The sequence below is a fragment of the Betta splendens genome, chromosome 4 (genome assembly GCF_900634795.4).
Source record: "Betta splendens chromosome 4, fBetSpl5.4, whole genome shotgun sequence".
In the NCBI taxonomy this organism is placed as follows: Eukaryota; Metazoa; Chordata; class Actinopteri; order Anabantiformes; family Osphronemidae; genus Betta; species Betta splendens.
In genome coordinates, this window is record NC_040884.2 from 7,657,440 (window position 1) to 7,676,439 (window position 19,000).

A 19,000-nucleotide genomic window follows, 5' to 3' on the forward strand; every position below is an offset into this window, starting at 1 on the left:
TCTCCTTTATCCGCTTCTTCAGACAGAGACGGCAGATGCTCTGTAGCTCTGGTTTTATTGTTTGTGGCCGGCCAGCCTGCGAGCTGACTTAAAGCTGGGGGGGGGGGGGGGAAGGAGCTTTTTACTGCCCCCTTTTCTTCTTTTACCTTCACCCTCTCTCCACAGGTCTCTGTCTTTCTGTGTTTGTCTTATTGAGCTCGTTTGGTGTCTGCTGGAAGAGTTAATCCTAGATTTTGGTTTTGGTCCCTTTGAAACAAAGGCCTGCATCTTTGAATAGGCCACATGGCTCTGGTGGGAGGGCTCTGATCCATTCACAGCCATTTTAGATGCATCTGCACTTCTTACCCAGCCTCAACCCTAAGGCTGATTTACCACCAGAAGAAACAAGAACATTCTCTTCCCATTTTACACAAGTTCTGAATACATTTATGAATTCCTAAGGGTACACACACTTAAGCCACAGTACAAAAGTGCACACAAATGGACATACACACAGTGAGTCCTTGCTTCCCCTCTGCTCCTTCTCTTTGCGCCCAGAGAACAATGGAGCTTGCTTTGGAAATGAGCCAGTCCCTCTCATCCCCATTAGGTCACGCAGAGGGAGTTGTGGTGGTGATGGATACTTCAGCGACCCCAGCTCCACTTTCCCTGGGGACAAGAAAAGAGCTTGGTCTACAGATGTACCGTGGAGTGTGTGTAGGTGGATGCAGATTTTGAAATGACTGAAATCCGGTTTAAAGAAGAGTGATTGTTAATCTTCTCATCCTCACAAGTCTCAGTCAGGGTGTCCAAAACTATTAATACCTGCTAAAACATAGTAGAAAGAAAAAGTCGAAAGTGGGATTTAAAGGTCCATAAATGTTGTCTTCACATTCTTGACAGGGGATATTAGTGTTTAGGATTAGCTTTGCCAGTGCAGGGCTGGGTCTACTGTAACAAAGAAGAGATTCCTGTTCCTCCAGTAAAAACCGCTGCTGCTGTTAAAATATCTCCTTTACAAAGTGTCCTTGTCAACATTATGGAAACACTGCTGTTCAGTTTATGAAGCCCCTACTGATACCTCTATGACAATTACATTTTTCCCATTGGTTTGTATATGGAGCCACTAATTATCATGCCAAACAGAAAGACATACAAGTCCCTGTCTAAAGATGCTGTATATATGTTTTGGTTGGTGAAAACACAAACTAGGGGAATCCTTTTCTCCTCTGGATTTGTAAAAATCACTAAATTTTCTTTCTCTGTTATGGTTATGATAAGACCCTCCAGACTAATGAAATGTGTCAGACCAATGGGAGGCACCATATCTTTCATGCACACATACCAATGACTGCGTCTCTTCTTCGTGTGTGTGTTGCAGACAAATAGCCAGGGCGAGCCCAGAGTTAGCATTAGGGAGAATATTCCAGCTCAACCAGTGTGTGTCACTGGGTCAGTCACTTCCTGCCACATCATACTAGTCAGCTGGTGGTGTCTCAGCACTGACTGTCTGCTTTGTTTACGCCATTTACGTGAGTGTGTGCCGCTCTTGGAAGATCCATTAGGAGGAGAATGTGGCGTTTGGAGCACGGATCATAACACTGAAGGCTTTTATACATGTCTAAGATGAATGGGATGATAAACTCTATAACAACATGCTATATAAAGGCAAAATATTTCTTGTCCTCTCCCCACTAATTAACACTGCAAAACTGTTTGCTACTCATGTTTCTGATTCTGTTTAGGAAGTGTTTGGCAGTTTCATTGCCCTTAGGTCCACTTCAACATAGGATTGAACATTCTTCAGGAACATATGTGGTCGAATCTGAAACTCACTCTGAAACTAAAGGGAAACAACTACAGTATAGTCCTTGTATTTTAAATATAGCTTCCTGTACACAGACAAGAATGTGCTGAACAATTAATTTACTCTGAGCCTATTTGACTTGACTGGATGAAGAGGACTTATGTGGGATAAAGTTAACTGGGATGAGTGGTACAGCTTGTTAGCCTGTTAGTTGTAAATGCCTCCCGCTGCCTACAGTAAGCGGCTAAAGAGCCTCTCTCTACCCTTAGCTATAGTTCTGTGCCCCGGTGTCTTCCCATCAGCCCCCAGTAAGCGGCTTCAGTGCCAGGCTAAGCCTATGCAAAGCAGACAACCCCACGTCTTATCTGTGGAATGCTGGGTATCCTGACAGAGAATCTTCTTCACCAGCGGAAGCTGTATTATCTCAAAGTCTCTGTCTTTGTCGCTTGGCTCCTGGGACCTCTCTCTTTTCTGTGTTTGTGTGGTTGTGCAGAATAAAATTAGGAAGGAAAATAAAACGCATTCAAAATCATCCATGTTCTTTACACATAACATACTGATGCAGACTTTTAATTTGCTCTTGTTAAACTATTAGAACATGCAGCTCAGGAGTTAAAAGGGCTAGATTTAAACCAGACGGAGTCATGATGAAGGATAATGATGATGCCGTCTTTTGTGGTCTCTGCAGTTTTGCATGCCTTGGCGTTTTACAGGCCTGCATGTTTTTGGGACTGTGGTCAGCTAGACTGGCAAAGGCACAAGCTCACAAGTTTCAAGTTGCTCTGTTTTTTCCCCTAAATCTCTACTGTGACCTACATTATTTCAGATTGGGCTTTTAAACTTTCATTGCAAAAGTGTACAACATGATTGTATTATTTCTGTTTATTACTACACAGAAACCTTCAAGCATTAGCCTCAGGAGGTAAGGAACATAAAATGCAATAAAATCTACTAGATAAGCTAAATAAATTGGTCTGTTTGTTGGAGAAAAAGCCTTTCTTAACCTTACCTGACAAACTGGGTAAATGCATTCAAACCTTTACTATGAGCTCACTGTGGTTTGGTATCTTCTGTCAGTAAACTGGTGAGGTTAACTCTCTCTGAAGACAGGAAATGCTGGGTGTGATCAAGTATCACTATTCTGTAGTCAACAAAGGTTCCCATGGTTAAGCAGTGGGGCAAGTAATGTCTAAATTTGCGCCCCATTACACACTAATATTTTCTTATTAAGACAAATGGGTCATATAAATAATGAATGTAAAATGCCCACTTATTATTGTGCTGCAGAGGATATGACCCCATTTGGTTCTAACAGTAAACGGAAGGTTTTAGTGAAACCAGAACTTGTTATAGAGAACTAGTTTTTCTAAGGCACTCAGCAGTCTGAGTAGTCTGGGGCATTCTTAGAATAGGCAGGTCTTGGACTGTAACATTTCTTATTTTTCATGCTGGAAAAATAAACTGTCTCTGCTTGAATGATAGATGTGATAAAGTGTAGTCTGCTGTGCTTACAGGACTTGACCCTGGTTCAGGTTACCAAAGCAGTGTAGTCTGCCTGCCATGCAGTGATTTAAACCTTCATGCTTCCCCAAAGGGGGGGGCTTACAGTTTACACAGCATGCATTACTTGTGCAAAACCACGCTACATGATCCGTCATTAGACCAAACTTCACCAAGCTGCTGTCTGTGCAGATGATCCTCCACCATGGATCACTACTCTGCATTCATTTTGTTATAGGCAGCGTTGACCTGAGTCATATTCCAGTGGCTGTGCTCCAGCAGAGTGTTGAATCAGTCCTTGAATACCTCAGAGCTACTTCAAAGCGTTGACTGTATATTACCATAGTATTGGCCAAGCTTTTATTTAACGGTGCTTGTGTAAAGCCTTCGTCATGTCAAGCTGGTAAAGTAACCACTGCAATCAACACTGTGTAATTGGGTGTGGGGTGAAGTGAACTTGTACAGACACATGATTGTAGTGATCTCAGTATTAATGACATAGGAGTGTTAACCCTAGATGGTTTCATACTAACATTAAGTCTTGTGTAGTATTGCTATGTGGAAACGTGACTGATATCGGCTTGTCCTGTGTAAACTGGAGAAATTACCGATTATTACTCAGTTTTGTCCTTTTGCTGGTTTAAAGCTTCATACATCACAGTGACATTGACATACAGAAAGTTGATAAACAAAGCCTGAATCAGGTACAGTATGTGAATGTGTTGTGGTTGTATGAAAGTTCAGATTTATATTTCAATTTATTCTAGTTTACTTTATTAAAGGATGTGACACATCTTGAAGACGGCTTAACATTAGTGAGGAAGTTTGTTATATCCGGAGGAAACACTGAACAAACCAATGCTTTGTCCTTAATTAATTGTCTGCTCAAGACTGTGAGCCTTTTGTATTGGGCCTCTGCCAGACGGGGCAGTGTAGATGGGTTGCGAAACTCTTTTACATCACCACTAGCTGTTTTATCTGTAAGTGTGAAGCATGTGCCGTCATTACACTTCTTTGTGGGTTAACTTAAGTGTACTCTGTTTATGTTTCTTGGTTGCTATTGTCGAGCGGAAGGGTTCAAGTTCTTTGCAGCATCTGCAGCCTATGGTGAAGTTTCAGTGACGGTGCTGGTTAGATGTGATGTGATAGGAATAGTTTGCAGGGTTATTAAGAAGACGTCTCCACATTGATGCTCTACTGAAAACGCATGTTTTAAAAGCAGTAGAAATAGATCTCTGTAATTCGTTGAAATGGAGAGACCGCTTAATTTCATTTGACCTAGTCTGATGACTGTAGTGTATTTTTAGCTGCTAGGAAAACCACAAACTAGCAACTGGCTGTGTTCTCTACATTTAACTTTAGTTAAACACAATTGAAAGATGTCCTACTTCATTTTTTAACATTTAGATGAAATATTTTTTTACATCTACCACCATGACCCGATTGTGTTCTGACAAAATGGTTTTATTCATAAAACCAGTGTCCTGACAGTCTTCCCTTTAACATGACCAAGCCTGTTTACTTGGCTGATAGGAGACACCGCTCTCTTGGGGAGTATTATTACAGTATGTGTTTAAAAGTTCATTGGGTCACAAACAGAGGATGGGCCTGTCATGAGGTCTGAGGCTTTGTTTAAAAACAATGGTTTGCATTTTTAAATAATTGCTCAGACCTGCAGTAACATGTTGTTTAGGCTTCTAGGGAGCTGTAATTCTTAATTTTGTAAACGATTTACCGTGACTACTCTCCTGCTGTATGTTTACTGACAATACACAAGTGCTGACGGTTAGAATTGGATAGGTAATTGTTGGCATGACGTTCTCTCATTTAAGATGTTTTAACTGTAAGCTGCTTTCTCTGTTTGTGTTTTATGGTCCAGTGTCAGTATGTAGTCTGGGTTCATAAACGTCAACATAGCTGTCACTGATCAATCAACCTATCGCTTTCAGGTGCTTCTTGGTGAGTGAGAAGCAGTGGGTGCGGCATGCTGAGGCCACCACCCCTGACTCACGATGAGTATCAGAGATGGCCCTGCCACCACAGCAACGAACAGCGGTGGAGGAGGAGGGTGCGGTGGGCCAGCTAACTCCAGTGACCATGATGGCCGCTCATACATGCTCCAGATTTACCCGCGGCTGGCTGCCCAGACATCTACCTGCTGCAACCTTAGGTGGGTGGGCCCCCTTTCATGCAGCTGCAAAAGGAGCAGATTGTTTCTTATGCAACTCTGAATTGACTAACATGATTTATCACCTCTATCTAATCACCAGAGTGCAGAAGGAAGCAACTGTAGCCTCTGTGATCTCAGATGTTGCTTCAGTGCTGGGGCTGGACCCCGGCCGTCACTATGTGCTGGCAGAGGTGAAGGAATGTGGAGGGGAAGAGTGGGTACTGGAGGCCGGTGACCTCCCTGTACAGAGGTTTCTGCTGTGGCCACGGAAAGCCCAGGAAAAACACCCTCAGAGCCTTGGCTTCTACTTCTTACTGCAGGTAACAACACATAGCAGTCACACTTACGTCTGAAGCCGCTCTTTTGCTGTTCTCAGCAAGAAATAAAACAAGTTGTCAACCTAGGTAATAAGTAACACACTAACTTAATACAACAGCTGGCAAGTGAACAGACCTCATGCAATGATGTTGCATGCAATGACATTTTTTTCAAACTATTAAGTTTCAAACTACTTCCCAATATTTACAATAAATCAGAAAGACCCTGTGTCTTAGTAATACTTTTGTCCCTTTCTTTTATTCAGGAAAGGAACCGTGACGGCTCAATCCATTACGTCCATCTTCCACCTGTGTCTAAGGAGCAGGAAGCACAGCGACTAGCCGCCAGAGGCTTCCTTCCTCCTCCACAGGATGACTTTGCAGACCTCTGCAACCTCCCTCTCCTCAATGAGGACAGCATATTAAACAACCTGCGCACACGCTTTTACAAGAAAAAGATCTACACCTATGCAGGCAGCATTCTCATTGCCATCAACCCCTTTAAGTTCCTGCCCATCTACAACCCTAAGTATGTCAAGATGTATGAGAAGCACCAGCTGGGCAAACTGGAGCCTCATATCTTTGCTATCGCAGACGTGGCCTACTATGCCATGCTCAGGAAAAGAGTCAACCAGTGCATCGTCATTTCTGGGGAAAGTGGCTCAGGAAAGACTCAAAGTACCAACTTTCTGATTCACTGTTTAACTGCACTCAGCCAGAAAGGCTATGCCAGCGGGGTGGAGCGGACCATACTGGGGGCTGGACCGGTCTTGGAGGTAGGATTCTAAAATATTTGTCATTATAATTTCACCTTTCAATGTCATTTGGCACAAAACACTTGTAACCTAGGAATGATTTAACATGACAAGCATTGTGCTACGGTAATTGTTTGCTTTCTGTACCAGCTTTATTCAAATATCAAACACAGCGCTGTTGTAATTAAGTCATAATTATCATGTTGCCATAGCATGCAAACACAAACAGGATGCAAAATGCAGTTAGATGTGCTAGTTATCGTTTAAGACTATTTATGGGACATTATTTATTCGTGGAGCTGTAATAATCAATGGTATGGTTCAGAAGTATCAGTTCCCATGTAGTGCTGAGTAAAAATGTATTTTCAGGCTGTGACTTTACTGCTCTTCTGTGTGGGTGGAGCTGAGCTGACTGTGTGCACACTTTAGAACGCTTTAACATGAAGATTATGGTTCAACCAGAAAGAAGAAATGAAAAAGAGGATAGGAAGTTGCTCCAATAAGTTGTTCATGTCACCTCATTCCTTTTAAAGTGCTGTTGACAATTGTTGTTTGCTTGTTCTTTTTTGACTTTATCTATCTACTTTTGTGCCAACCAATGATTATATTTATTTATATACAATGCTAATGCTGATCATGGTTTCTGAGTAATTAACAGTGCATCTCAGTTCTGCTCTCAGAATGATTAACAGCCTTACTCAAAACAGGCATATCTGTTAGCATGATGATCAGGTGATTCTCTTCCTGGTTTTTCCTCTGAGAAATTAGATGTGACTAGCAACTTGTTTGCCGTAGCTGCTGAGAGGACGAAATAAATCAGGACTGCAGCAAAATCAAAAGATCAAACCTTTGAAGAATTTACAGACAGCCTTGTTATATTTTCTTACCGTTGAATATTTGAGTAAGATTAGATGGATGTTAGTCTGAACACTGCGTGGACCATATAACTACGTCTGCTTACAGGCATTTATACAAAGGTCCTGTGTAAAGTGTCTGTGAGGTTGTGGCTTCGATGGGCAGTTGGGAGTTTACGCTGCAGACAGTTAAATAACCAGGGACCATTGCAAACGACAGCTCTGTGTTTGGTGACATACAAATATTTGCTAGCTTTCTGTTTGTTTAAAAATGTTTGCATCATGAAAGGTAAGTATACATGGCATTGTTCTTTGCTCAGTTTTAATCCCCGAGCTACGTGGCAGAGAACAAAGTTGACTTGACTTGTTTAACTTTCATCTCCGTAATGAGAACTGGGGTCTCCTCCACTTTCACATATGGAAGAATTTATCTCTGGTCAGACCTTCGGCAGAGTTATTATTGTGGAGTCGTCTCCAGCATCCACATCACCCACCCTCTTTTAAACAACAGCTCATGGCTAGTGCTGCCTCATGTTGCACTCCACAGTGCATCACTTAAACTCTCTATTTAAGACTAAATGAAAAAGAGGTCAAAACGGGAAGTCCCATATCTACCCAGCTGCCTGTATACTGTAGATATATATAAAAGTAGTGGTAGTGGTGATTCTTAGTAACTTGGTTTTAGTGCACTGACCTTCTGTGGAGTGGGGAACTAATAACTCTCAGTTCTGATCTGGAAGTTAATCTCCTCTACACATTTTTCTGATTTATTTCACAGTAATGTAACTAAAAATAACCTTTAGCCGGAAAAGCTGTATGTGGAATGTTATTTGTTCAAGTACGAAACAGCACTGAAAAGAGAACAGAGAGAAATTAATTGAAACAATGCACTGGAACATAATAAATCATGTTTTATGGTATTTAGTGTTGAAAATATCAACTGGAGCATGAAAGCTATACACTGTGGACAACATTAACATGGTGAATTCATTTCAAACCCAGAAGTGCAGTTTTGCTGCTGCTTTCAGATGCAGCTCCGGTCACTTTGTTGTGTCACTCTGTCAGAGGTTTTGGTTCTGGACAATTGATTGAGGGAAAGGGGGGAGGGGGCGTGATGGAGAAAATTTTCCCTTCATCAGCAGAGGCCTGAGTCCCTTTGGCAGACACATAGCTGTTCTGTCACGCTCAGCCTGCTGTTTGTGTGTGGCAGCCCAGTCCAGAGCTGTGGTTGCAGGGGCAGACAGGCAGACGGGCTCAGTCTTCACTGGCCGGGTCAGCACAGGAAGCGGAGTGGCCTCCACATGGGATCAATCTGTCAATCATCCAGCGTCCCCTTGTACTTCTTTCCTGTCTGTTTCCATTCATGTGCTTATATGCGGAGTACCGAGTTTTATTTTTACACGTTCACCAGACCTAATTACTTCGACAAAGAGACTGCGCTTGCTTGTTCATTGTGGAAGGTGATCAGGCTACAGTGGTGTTGAATTCAAAGAGCGTGTTCCTTCTGTGTTTATAGGCGTAAGGCCATAGGCTGCATTTTGAGGAGATGAGGTCATCGTTTATGCTTCAGTCTAACGCTGTGCTGTGGTGCTGGCAGGTTGATCAGTCCTGACCTCAAACCATTTGCTAAAGCATCTGTCCTACTTTAGTGCATTGTACAGTTTTAATCCATGTTCTACTCTATCAGTTATTTTCAATTATTGCCAAGGGAGACATTGTCTTTAACACTGGGCTTTTACCTGCAGAACCACTCCCATAAAATTAGTGTTTCTCGTGTAAACTGGTCAAACTGGTTAATCCTCTTACGTTACGTGTTTTTTGGGTGTCTCTCTTTTCCTGTGTTAGACTTTGCCTGTGTATTTTTCAGATCAGCAGTGCCCTCCTACTGCAGAGAGTTAAACTGAAGTTTTGATCATAAATATTCATAAATACAGATCCTTTTCCCCTATTGTATTTTAAACATTTGTTTAACATTTGAAGTTGAGTAACAAACTAAATATGACCTAAATTAATAAAATTTGTTAAGATTTAAGAAGGAAGATGATGATCCATGACTCATATGAGCATATATTCATATGAGCAGTCTGTGACTCAGTAGTCCAGTCATTCTGCCCTTTTAAAACCTTCAAACTCTCCAATCTCCTTCATGTGGCTCAGTCTCGCAGCTCTAGACAGGAAGCTCCTATCATCCGGAACCCTCATTAACAGGAAGCAGCTACAAGACGGAAAGTAGCTGCAGTAGTTCTCTGTGCTGTTCACTCGGAGCCCTGAGGGGTGTGGAGAGACCCAAGTATTGTATTGTTGTTCAGGAAGTGCAGAGGAGTAACTGCCCATTCTGTCTGTCTGTTCCATTGTGTATCTCCTTTGGGTGGGTTGCACCTTTTTTATTCCTCAGCTGTATTTGGCCGGGGTGTGTCATGCATGCCTGGTTCTTCTCCTGCACACACACACATAGTATACGAAAAGACCTTACAATAATCTTTACAGTCAGGATCGCATTGAGTAGCCCGTGTTACATGTAGCAAGACGCTGCCGGACTCTATTCATGGTAGTGTGACCACACTACAGGCTGGGTGATGTGGTCTGATGTGGTGCCCATCTAGACATGGGTGGAGCTGCTTGAAATTGCTCTAAACTGGTAAAACAGCACACCACAAGAAGAGCAAAACTGGGGCTTAAAAACGTAATACCAACATTTAAGCGTTGAACTTGGTGCACGTCTGCTTTTCATTACCTGGACATGTAGTATCATAATATTACACTTTTAAAAGGCGCATACAGCAAATTGTCATTTAAAGATGCTTCGATGATATATATTATTGTTCAGCTTGTTAGGAAACTGAAATCAGATAGTAGCGTCATTGTTACTGAGTTGAATCAGTAGTATAAGTGGGTCAGTTGCCTTAGATTAAAGTTATTTGAGTGTAGCTGCTGGAATATAGTTGTGCTACGAAACCAGGCCGAGCATAGAGAAGGAACTGTGTAGAGACGGGATCGCCTGCTGTCACGGTCAACATCATGTGATCTCACCGAAGCATTTTTGCAATTCACAATAATCATTCTGTGTTCAAGTACTATTGGTGTTTTCCGTAACACAGCCACTTTTGTATCAGTAATTATATGGTTCATTATCTGCTACTTGTTCTTCCAGATTATCAGGTGATTGAAGAAGATATAATTAAAGAGGAGAACACGGTTTATACAGCTGTGGGTGGGGGCGTCTGCCACTGAGTGGGCATATCCACCTAGATGTGTGTTTGAATGAGTGCCTGTCGTTGTCCTCTGAATGTGGGAACTGCCTTTGTGGCGGTTGGACTGTTGAGAGCCCATTGTGAGTGTCTCCATGCTGTAGTGAGGTGTTGGTGTCAGGGCCTTGGCAGCGCTTGTGGAAACATTTAACTGAAGCTCCTTTTGAGCAGCAGATTTAAATGATGCAGCAATGCCTCAGTAATAAAGCCACACACTGGTTATTTTTTGTTTTGCTGGCAGTATCGGCACCATTTTTTGTTTTGTTTTGTTTTTCTTTACACATTTTGACTACAATCCTTATTTTGTAAGAAAGCAATTTAGGCCACGCCTCTACACGGACATGGTTTGGCAAGATCAGCCTCTTCCTCATACCTGATGTGCCGTCCAAGCAATTACTTCTTCTGCACTGGGCATGTTTAAATACGAATAATGCTGTGACACGTTTAGCATTCCCTCCATGCTGCATACGCTTCGGATTTGCAGCGATTTCCCTGGGTGCTGTGCTCTTCACTAAGGTTTGCAGAGAGCGCTACTGGGCACACTGGGAACCATTGAGTACTGAGCACCAAAACGCAACATACCCTCAAACCAGAAAAAAACTTGGGGTAATTACATTGCAATCTTACAGGAAGTCCTAGCTCAGTGCATGTGGTGAGGCTCAGTTTTTGCTGAACCTGTTTTTTAAAATGTGTTGATTGAAGTGTGTGAAGATCTTGACAAGAGTTTGGCCAAGTTTGTGGTTCTGTTGTATGATAGTATGGTAAACTGGCAGGAATGTTTGCTATTTTTTCCATGTTTCATACTGATCACTGAGACAAATCAGAAACTGTTTGAGTTTAATGCAGTACACAGCATCTCATTCACACACACGAGGTCCAACCTGGGGTTCAGAGGACTTTTCAGCACATGACCCGAGGGAGCCAGGAATGATTGACGGTCAACTGCTGTGTTTACTGCAGGACTTTTGTGTTACACTACATTGTTTTTCTTGTATGTACTTTATGAACTTCTTCCTGAATTTATCTAATTGAACACATCAAATACACACACATAAGCCAGTGAGAAGGAGGCTTGTCTGAACAAGCCCGGGTTGAACCGAAGATGTGTGATTGTGGCCACGTATAGGAGACAAGTGAACTTCGGTTTCATCATCCATCAACACGCAGTAACTCTTGCTTCACACTTCCCCGAAGTCTTAAAAGTACATTTTTTTTACTTGTTTATTAAACCTATATTGGGTGAAATGTTTTGTTACAGAATATGGGAAAAAAGCTCATTTTTAGGCATGCGTACTAAATAGCTAATACAAGACAGGTGTGCTGAAGCAGAGGAAATGAAAATAGGTCAGCGTTTTTTCTAAGGAATCTCAGGGTCTGTGCATGTCCCCTAATTCTAATCAACCCTAATACCACTGTATCAAATGTGCCCTGCCGCTGCTTTGGGGGACACAATGTGACTCCTTTGCACACATGCGGTGAGCCAACTTCCCCTGCAGTGGACGTATGTATGTGCGTAACCATGTGAGCATGTGCATCATGAAGGGGAAAAATGCTGTTTTTTGTTACCATATCACTTCAATAAACAGGAGCCCTCCACCCCCCTCCCCTCAACAAGCCTAATGGCTGCGTTCTGTGCCTCCGGGTAGGTTGGTATTAGCCTGGGGGCTGGATAGAAACCTTGGTTCCCCTGTGGTTCTGTTGCTACTCTGACACCCTTAGAGAGAACAGCTTCCCTAGTCTCATTTATCATCGCTGACCTGTGCCCCCTCCCCCTTTACTCAGACACACAAGTGTACAAAGGGAGAGAGAAAAGCTCTTCAAAGAAGAAAGAAAAGAAAGCAGTGGATGGAAAGCGTTTGGGACTAGGGCTGGAGGAGACAACGATTTTCAGATGCTTAGCCCTTTAGCAGACCTCCAGCAAATGTAAAGACACAAACAAAATATTCAGCGATCTCAGCTGCTTAAAACTCAAATTTAAACCCCCGGATGTTGTTGCTGCAGAGCTGTTTACTGATTCGAATGTGCACTAATCGGGTTTGTTTTTGCACCAGACAACATCTCTATATAAGAAGTGATACTCACTATGGTTGGGTTTCAAAACATCAACCACCAAAGTCTATGCAATGTGCAAACAAGTGTATGCTACTTTCGTTTTGCCCTCTCTTTGTTTTGTCTGTAGCTTACTTGCGAAGAAATGCAAGTATTAATATATTACCATGAGGACAAATAACTGGGGTGATCTTACACTAAACTGAAAAGTTGTGCCTCCACTGTATATTTCTGACTTGATCTTTCTAATTGTATCCTGTCTCTCTCTCTCCTTTTTTTCCAGGCCTTTGGGAACGCCAAGACGGCCCACAACAACAACTCCAGCCGATTTGGTAAATTCATCCAGGTTAATTATCTGGAGGGTGGAGTGGTCAGAGGGTGAGTAGATAAACAACTGTATTTTTGTTAATGACCACACACTAAGAAAAGCCATAACATGCAGTTAATTTCTTTTTTTCCTGTTACTTATTGCTTATTATTGCTAATATCTTCCCTTTGCTGTTTTAATGGCTCGTCATGTGGTTCCTCCTTTGTACAGTGTTTATGGGGACCGAAGGTTTCAGCCACTAGCGCGTCCTTCCTTTTTTCTCAGCAGACACTGGTTAGGAGCATCAAAATTTTGTCAGCTGTGTCACTTCCTTATTTCCTCACCAGCTGTGTGAAACAGCTGTTTAGTACAGTGCCTTTTAAAAGACAAGCCTGACACCATGAGACATTACTCTCTCAGCTGTATATGTGTCATGGTAAAGCTAAATTGGATTTGAAACATGCAAATGAATGCGGTGACAGCTGCTTGGCTCCACAGTTTGTCATCTTGGTCAACCTGATTATCTCCTAATGGCACCAGGTCTCACCGTGCTCTAATTAAATTTGTAATTCAATCAGGAGAGTTGATTTTAGTGGACTGAGGCCTCTGTGTGCTGCACAGTGAACCCCCTGGAAGAGACGCAGATGCTGAAAACAAGAAACTGAAACATCGCCTAGTGTGACCTTCAACTTCACATCACTAAAGTATACCGAGGAATATCACAGCTACGCTCTGCTGGCTTTACAAAGGCTCCTTGTCTATATCTGTGTTTCCAGTGGCAGCCATTCAGCCAATCAATGGAAGAGATTAACGAAGGGAAGGCTGCCGTTGAGCTCTTCTCTGCCTTTGGAGTGGACTCTCTAACTGACAGATGGTTTTATGCTCCCTGCCTCAATTAAACTTGTACATTATACAATACGGTCTGTCACCAGTATAGGTCGACCTTACACACTGTATAACTGCACCAGCTACTACCACCAGGTTGGGTTTAAAACTGGACAACAAAAGTTTCAGTAGATGAACGCTGCTATGTTTCTCACAGCATAGCTCTATTCTTAGTTTGTCACGAGGACTGGCGTCAGTATTGTTTTTGCATGGCTGTAGAAAAAACAACTTTCTTATAAAACCTGATTTAGACAACTTTATGACCTTGGCTTGGTGTAGCAGGCAAATATCACGGCTTTAAAATGGCGTATCTCGTGACTGAGAGGAATGGCGTGGAAGCACAGCTCTACTTTCTGCACCCTCTGTTGTAGCTTTCCAGTCTCGCTTGTAATGTTTGAATTGGAGAGTAAGACAAGAAGTTCTTTCTGCGTGTGTGCGCGTGCGTTGCTATGTAGAGTGTGATTTGCCTCTTGATTGTGCTACCAAATAATCTGATCATAAACACATACTTGGGCTGAGTAAAGTGACCTTTAGTGTTAAGTGATTCATACTCAATGTCTGGCTTCTTCCCTTTTCATCATTTTTACTTTTTCCTCATTGCCTTTCTCGCTGTCTTCATTAGTGCGGTGGTGGAGAAGTACCTCCTGGAGAAGTCACGTCTTGTCTCCCGAGAAAAGAACGAGAGGTGAGAAGGGACGAGTGGGGTCTTGACCTTTAACCTCCAATGACTTTAAAGGGGCCTTCTGAAAATAAAGGGGAATTTCTCCTAAGGCGTCATTGAGTTTCACATCTGCCACAGACACATGGTCACATGATGCCGCCCATCCATAACACTCTTCTGACTTGCAAATGTGGTGGACTAACAGCTTTAATGTAGAATTTATAGGTTGTTTCGATGTATGCTTTGGCCTCATGAGTCCTCCATGACTTCTGTTTCTCCTGTTAAATACCGCAATTATTACTCACAATGACATTGACTAGCGACTAGACTGTCAGTCTGTTGCTACTTGTGACTAAACTGCAGATGAAGCAGCAGTGAAGGATTCCTTCTGTTGGACTGCAGTGTAGTTACGAAAGGCCAAATGCTCCTTGCAGTGTGATATCATTGGTATTACTAATGAATGAGTCACAGGAAGAGACTGGTATAGTTGGAGAACAACTATTACATCAGTGTATCCCAAAATAGACGGGTTTTAATAGTTTGTCGCTTTATATGTACAAGCTACTAAAAGTACTAAAGAACTAAAAGTAATGCAGCTGTTTACAAATGTTTCCTATTGTGTGTTTAGTGGGTGTGTTCACAGACACAAAAGATTATTATTCATATAATTGTTTAATTGGTTAAAAAATATGTATAAACATTTAAATATGTATTTTGAAGATTAGATCACATTCTTTCTCCAGTTTATCCAGAAGCTGCTATGATAATATAAACAAAATTACAAAGTAGCAATATTGCTCTAGTGCGCCGTTGGTGTGTAAACCCACAGTGACGTGCTCACTGTCGAATATGAAAACATCCTGAGGCTTTTGAGTGGGAGGAACCTCACCTTTTCAGTAGCGCTTTGTCAGATATTTCCACATAGTTTTGGAAAATCTGGCCCCTTCCTGCTCACCTTTAAACCTCTGTAACCAGCCCAACCAGCGTGTTGTTAGTAACGCAGCCTGCAGTTGCTGTTGTCAGTGTCTGTCTTGTCTAGTGCTAGTGTGGTCAGAGTATGATATCATTGTTTCTGTGATAGGTGTGGAAATTCATTACTCACATGTGCTATTAAAACAAGCTGTTGACTGATAGCATGAGCAGGAAGTGTCTGATTTTATTAGCTTTTTAAAGTGTGTTGACAGTTGTCCATCATAGGCTGGAAGCCCATATCCATTGATATCTACTCCCCAGACAATTACACAAGCAAACACTGGCTCTAAAAATGAATAAAGTTATCATCTAGATCGCAACCACGTTAAGTACAGTTTGTGTGACACTCGCGCTATTTGTCCAGGAACTACCATGTGTTTTACTACCTGTTGCTGGGAGCTTCAGAGGAGGACAGGAAAGAGTTCAAGCTGCTCCCACCTGAAGACTACCTCTACCTCAAGCAGGTAAAGTATTGTTCAGCTGTCACGTTTCTCCTGTTTCCACTCAGTGGCGACAGATCTTGACTTTACACTTAGTTTCAATATAATCTGCCTCTGTTCAATCCGTTCAACCCACTCAATCACTTTCCAGGCCCCTTAATGAACCTGTTGTGATTGCAGGCTGACCTGTATGGCAGTTCTTTTATTCACTGTGTGTGGACTTTGTATTCATGAAGACTGTCAAGCTTCTGAATAAGCTGCAGTCTACACTCCCAGCTTACTGCGCTCATGTGTGCTGCATGCTAATGAAGCTTTTGTTCCCGCACTCATTTTTATTCCCCTCCCTCCACTGCCTGCTTTACATTCACGTCTTTTCTTCACCTGTTTGCACTGTCCTGTTTGAGATTCTGTTTTCATTCCCTTCATACTAAATACGTGTCTTTATTCCTAGCAAAACTTTAAGATAGAAGATGAGGAAGACCTGCGCCATGACTTTGAAAGGCTACAGCAGGCAATGGAAATGGTCGGCTTTCTTCCCTCCACCAAGAAACAGTGAGTAAAGCAGTGAACATGACAGAAAAGTGTTGGAAACAGCATTATTATTGAGCACGGAGTAATATAATTAAAAGTAAAAATCATCATTTTACAATAGTTAGTTGCTGCATGCTAAGTGACTTCTGTTACAGTTATCTAAATAATTTCTATGACTGTGTTGCAGGATCTTTTCGGTGCTTTCGGCCATTTTGTATCTGGGCAATGTTACCTACAAGAAAAAGTCGACAGGCCGAGATGAGGGCTTGGATGTAGGACCACCGGAGGTCCTGGCGACCCTCTCTGACCTGCTAAAGGTAACGTCTGAGTGTCTGTGCTTTGCTGATTCTGGTGTGTTGTGTGTGAATGTTAACATTAATCTGTCTTTGCTTCAGGTTAAGGAGGAGTTGCTGGTTGAGGCACTGACAAAAAGGAAAACCGTGACCGTCAACGACAAGCTAATCCTCCCCTACAGCCACCCTGAGGTAGTGTAATTGGTGGCCATGTTTATCTGCCTCCTCAATGCGTCTCCATCTATACTGATAAGAGATCTACTGCTGGTCTTTGGCTTCTGTTAATGTGTCGTGTTACCTAGCTCTTTTCTCTAAGTTTAAACTGGTATACATGTTTTTCTGATTCTACATGATCATATGACAGCTTTTCTCCTTTCTCTCATTAGGCTATCACTGCCCGAGACTCCATGGCTAAATCTCTTTACAGTGCCCTGTTTGACTGGATCGTCCTACGCATCAACCACGCACTGCTCAACAAGAAAGACATGGAGGAATCTGTCTCAGTGAGGGAACTTTATGTTGTGCAGATGTATTAGTTCAAATATATTTTATAACAAAGTGGTACAATATTATCTTTTGGTTGGTGACGTTTCCTTTCATGCTCTTCACTAGTTTACATTTGGTGTTTATGGTCTTCCAGTGTTTGTCTATTGGCGTCCTGGACATTTTTGGCTTTGAGGACTTTGAAACCAACAGCTTTGAGCAGTTCTGCATCAACTATGCAAACGAGCAGCTGCAATATTATTTCAACAATCACATCTTCACCCTGGAACAGGTGAGCGATGCACTTTTTTTATTATACAGTGTATATATATATATATATAGAATAATTTATCATTCATCAACACTGAGTATTACGCCAAATAGAAAACAAATGACATTCCTGCGACTGAGACGTATAACTCTCTTCTTTGCTTTGTTTATAACACTGACTAACGAAATGATGACTCATCTAAACATTTCCCAGTTTCTGAAGTGAAGGAAAATCACATGCTAGTTTACCATGAGTGTTCAGAGTGCGAGTGGTGTACTTCAAAGTACATACAACACTCAGTTACTATATTAAATTCACTGAGTGGTTTGGATGTTGTGGTGCTTACGTCTTGTTGCATATGTTGCTATATGCTCAAAGTGCATATGCTGACCCTTGTGTACCACAGCAATAAAACAACCAGGTGGTGTTAATGTTGCAGCTGATGTATATGTTGTTTTTTGTGTAAGTGGTTCACATACAGAATAAATTGTCACCATTATCACATGCTTTATTCAGGAAGAGTACCAAGCAGAGGGAATCACCTGGCACAACATTGACTACACAGACAATGTGGGCTGTATCCACCTCATCAGCAAGAAGCCCACGGGCCTGCTGTACCTGCTGGATGAAGAGAGCAAGTAAGGTTCCCCACCAATAATTCATTTATGTCTAATGATTGCAAGTAGACATTTAGTTTTTCGCACTGACCTTCCCCTCACCCATGCTTCATTTCACAGCTTTCCTCATGCCACAGATGAGACTTTATTAGCCAAGTTCAAGCAGCAGCACCAGGGGAACAAATACTTTGTCCCTACACCAGTCATGGAACCTGCCTTTGTCATTCAGCATTTTGCAGGAAGAGTGAAATATCAGATCAAGGTGAGTAGAAATATTGTAATAAATACATTAATACATTTAATATTGTATTAAATGTATTAATAACCAAAGACCAAAAGGTTTATTTCTTTGTTTATGTATTGACTGTTTGTAAACCTTTCTATGTATTTGACCCCACCAGGATTTTCGGGAGAAGAACACAGACCACATGCGTCCTGACATTGTGGCATTGTTGCGGAGCAGCGACCGGGCGTATGTGCGGCAGCTCATCGGCATGGACCCCGTGGCCATGTTTCGCTGGGGCATATTGCGCGCCACCATCCGGGGCATTGCTGCTTTCAATGAGGCTGGTCGCTGCTGGGCTGCCAAAACAGCAGGTATATAATCAATGTAATGACGCAAACCTGTTTACATCAGGCCTGCCCTGGATACTGCATGCTGATGCAGACAAGTAGCATCCACAGACCACTTGAACAGCTAATACCACAACGGCTGACTGCTGCAGTTTCTGTACTCTGTAATTATCTATTCAGGTCAGCACATAGTGGAATATGGAGTTCAGAGGCTTTAGGAGATTTGTACATTTTCTCTACAGTTCTCAATCCTCCAGACTATTTTTATGCTCTCAAATGTAGCCCATT

General features: G+C 42.2%; 1 protein-coding gene across 10 annotated transcripts in view; it reads left to right on the forward strand.

Moving 5' to 3' along the window:
- The window catches only part of LOC114853427 (unconventional myosin-IXb), a 40,411-nt gene that overhangs the window by 8,075 nt on the left and 13,336 nt on the right, over window positions 1–19,000 (forward strand). For all 10 annotated transcript variants that reach the window (XM_055508064.1, XM_029146784.3, XM_029146778.3 and 7 more), the window contains exons 2-15: window positions 5,236–5,456; window positions 5,557–5,776; window positions 6,040–6,549; window positions 12,963–13,057; window positions 14,494–14,556; window positions 15,869–15,968; window positions 16,396–16,496; window positions 16,663–16,792; window positions 16,871–16,960; window positions 17,155–17,271; window positions 17,409–17,543; window positions 18,039–18,160; window positions 18,260–18,401; window positions 18,541–18,736. In XM_055508064.1, the coding sequence (XP_055364039.1) occupies window positions 5,299–5,456; window positions 5,557–5,776; window positions 6,040–6,549; window positions 12,963–13,057; window positions 14,494–14,556; window positions 15,869–15,968; window positions 16,396–16,496; window positions 16,663–16,792; window positions 16,871–16,960; window positions 17,155–17,271; window positions 17,409–17,543; window positions 18,039–18,160; window positions 18,260–18,401; window positions 18,541–18,736 (2,179 nt within the window). In that variant the 5' untranslated portion in view covers window positions 5,236–5,298. The remainder of the gene's footprint in view (window positions 1–5,235; window positions 5,457–5,556; window positions 5,777–6,039; window positions 6,550–12,962; window positions 13,058–14,493; window positions 14,557–15,868; window positions 15,969–16,395; window positions 16,497–16,662; window positions 16,793–16,870; window positions 16,961–17,154; window positions 17,272–17,408; window positions 17,544–18,038; window positions 18,161–18,259; window positions 18,402–18,540; window positions 18,737–19,000) is intronic.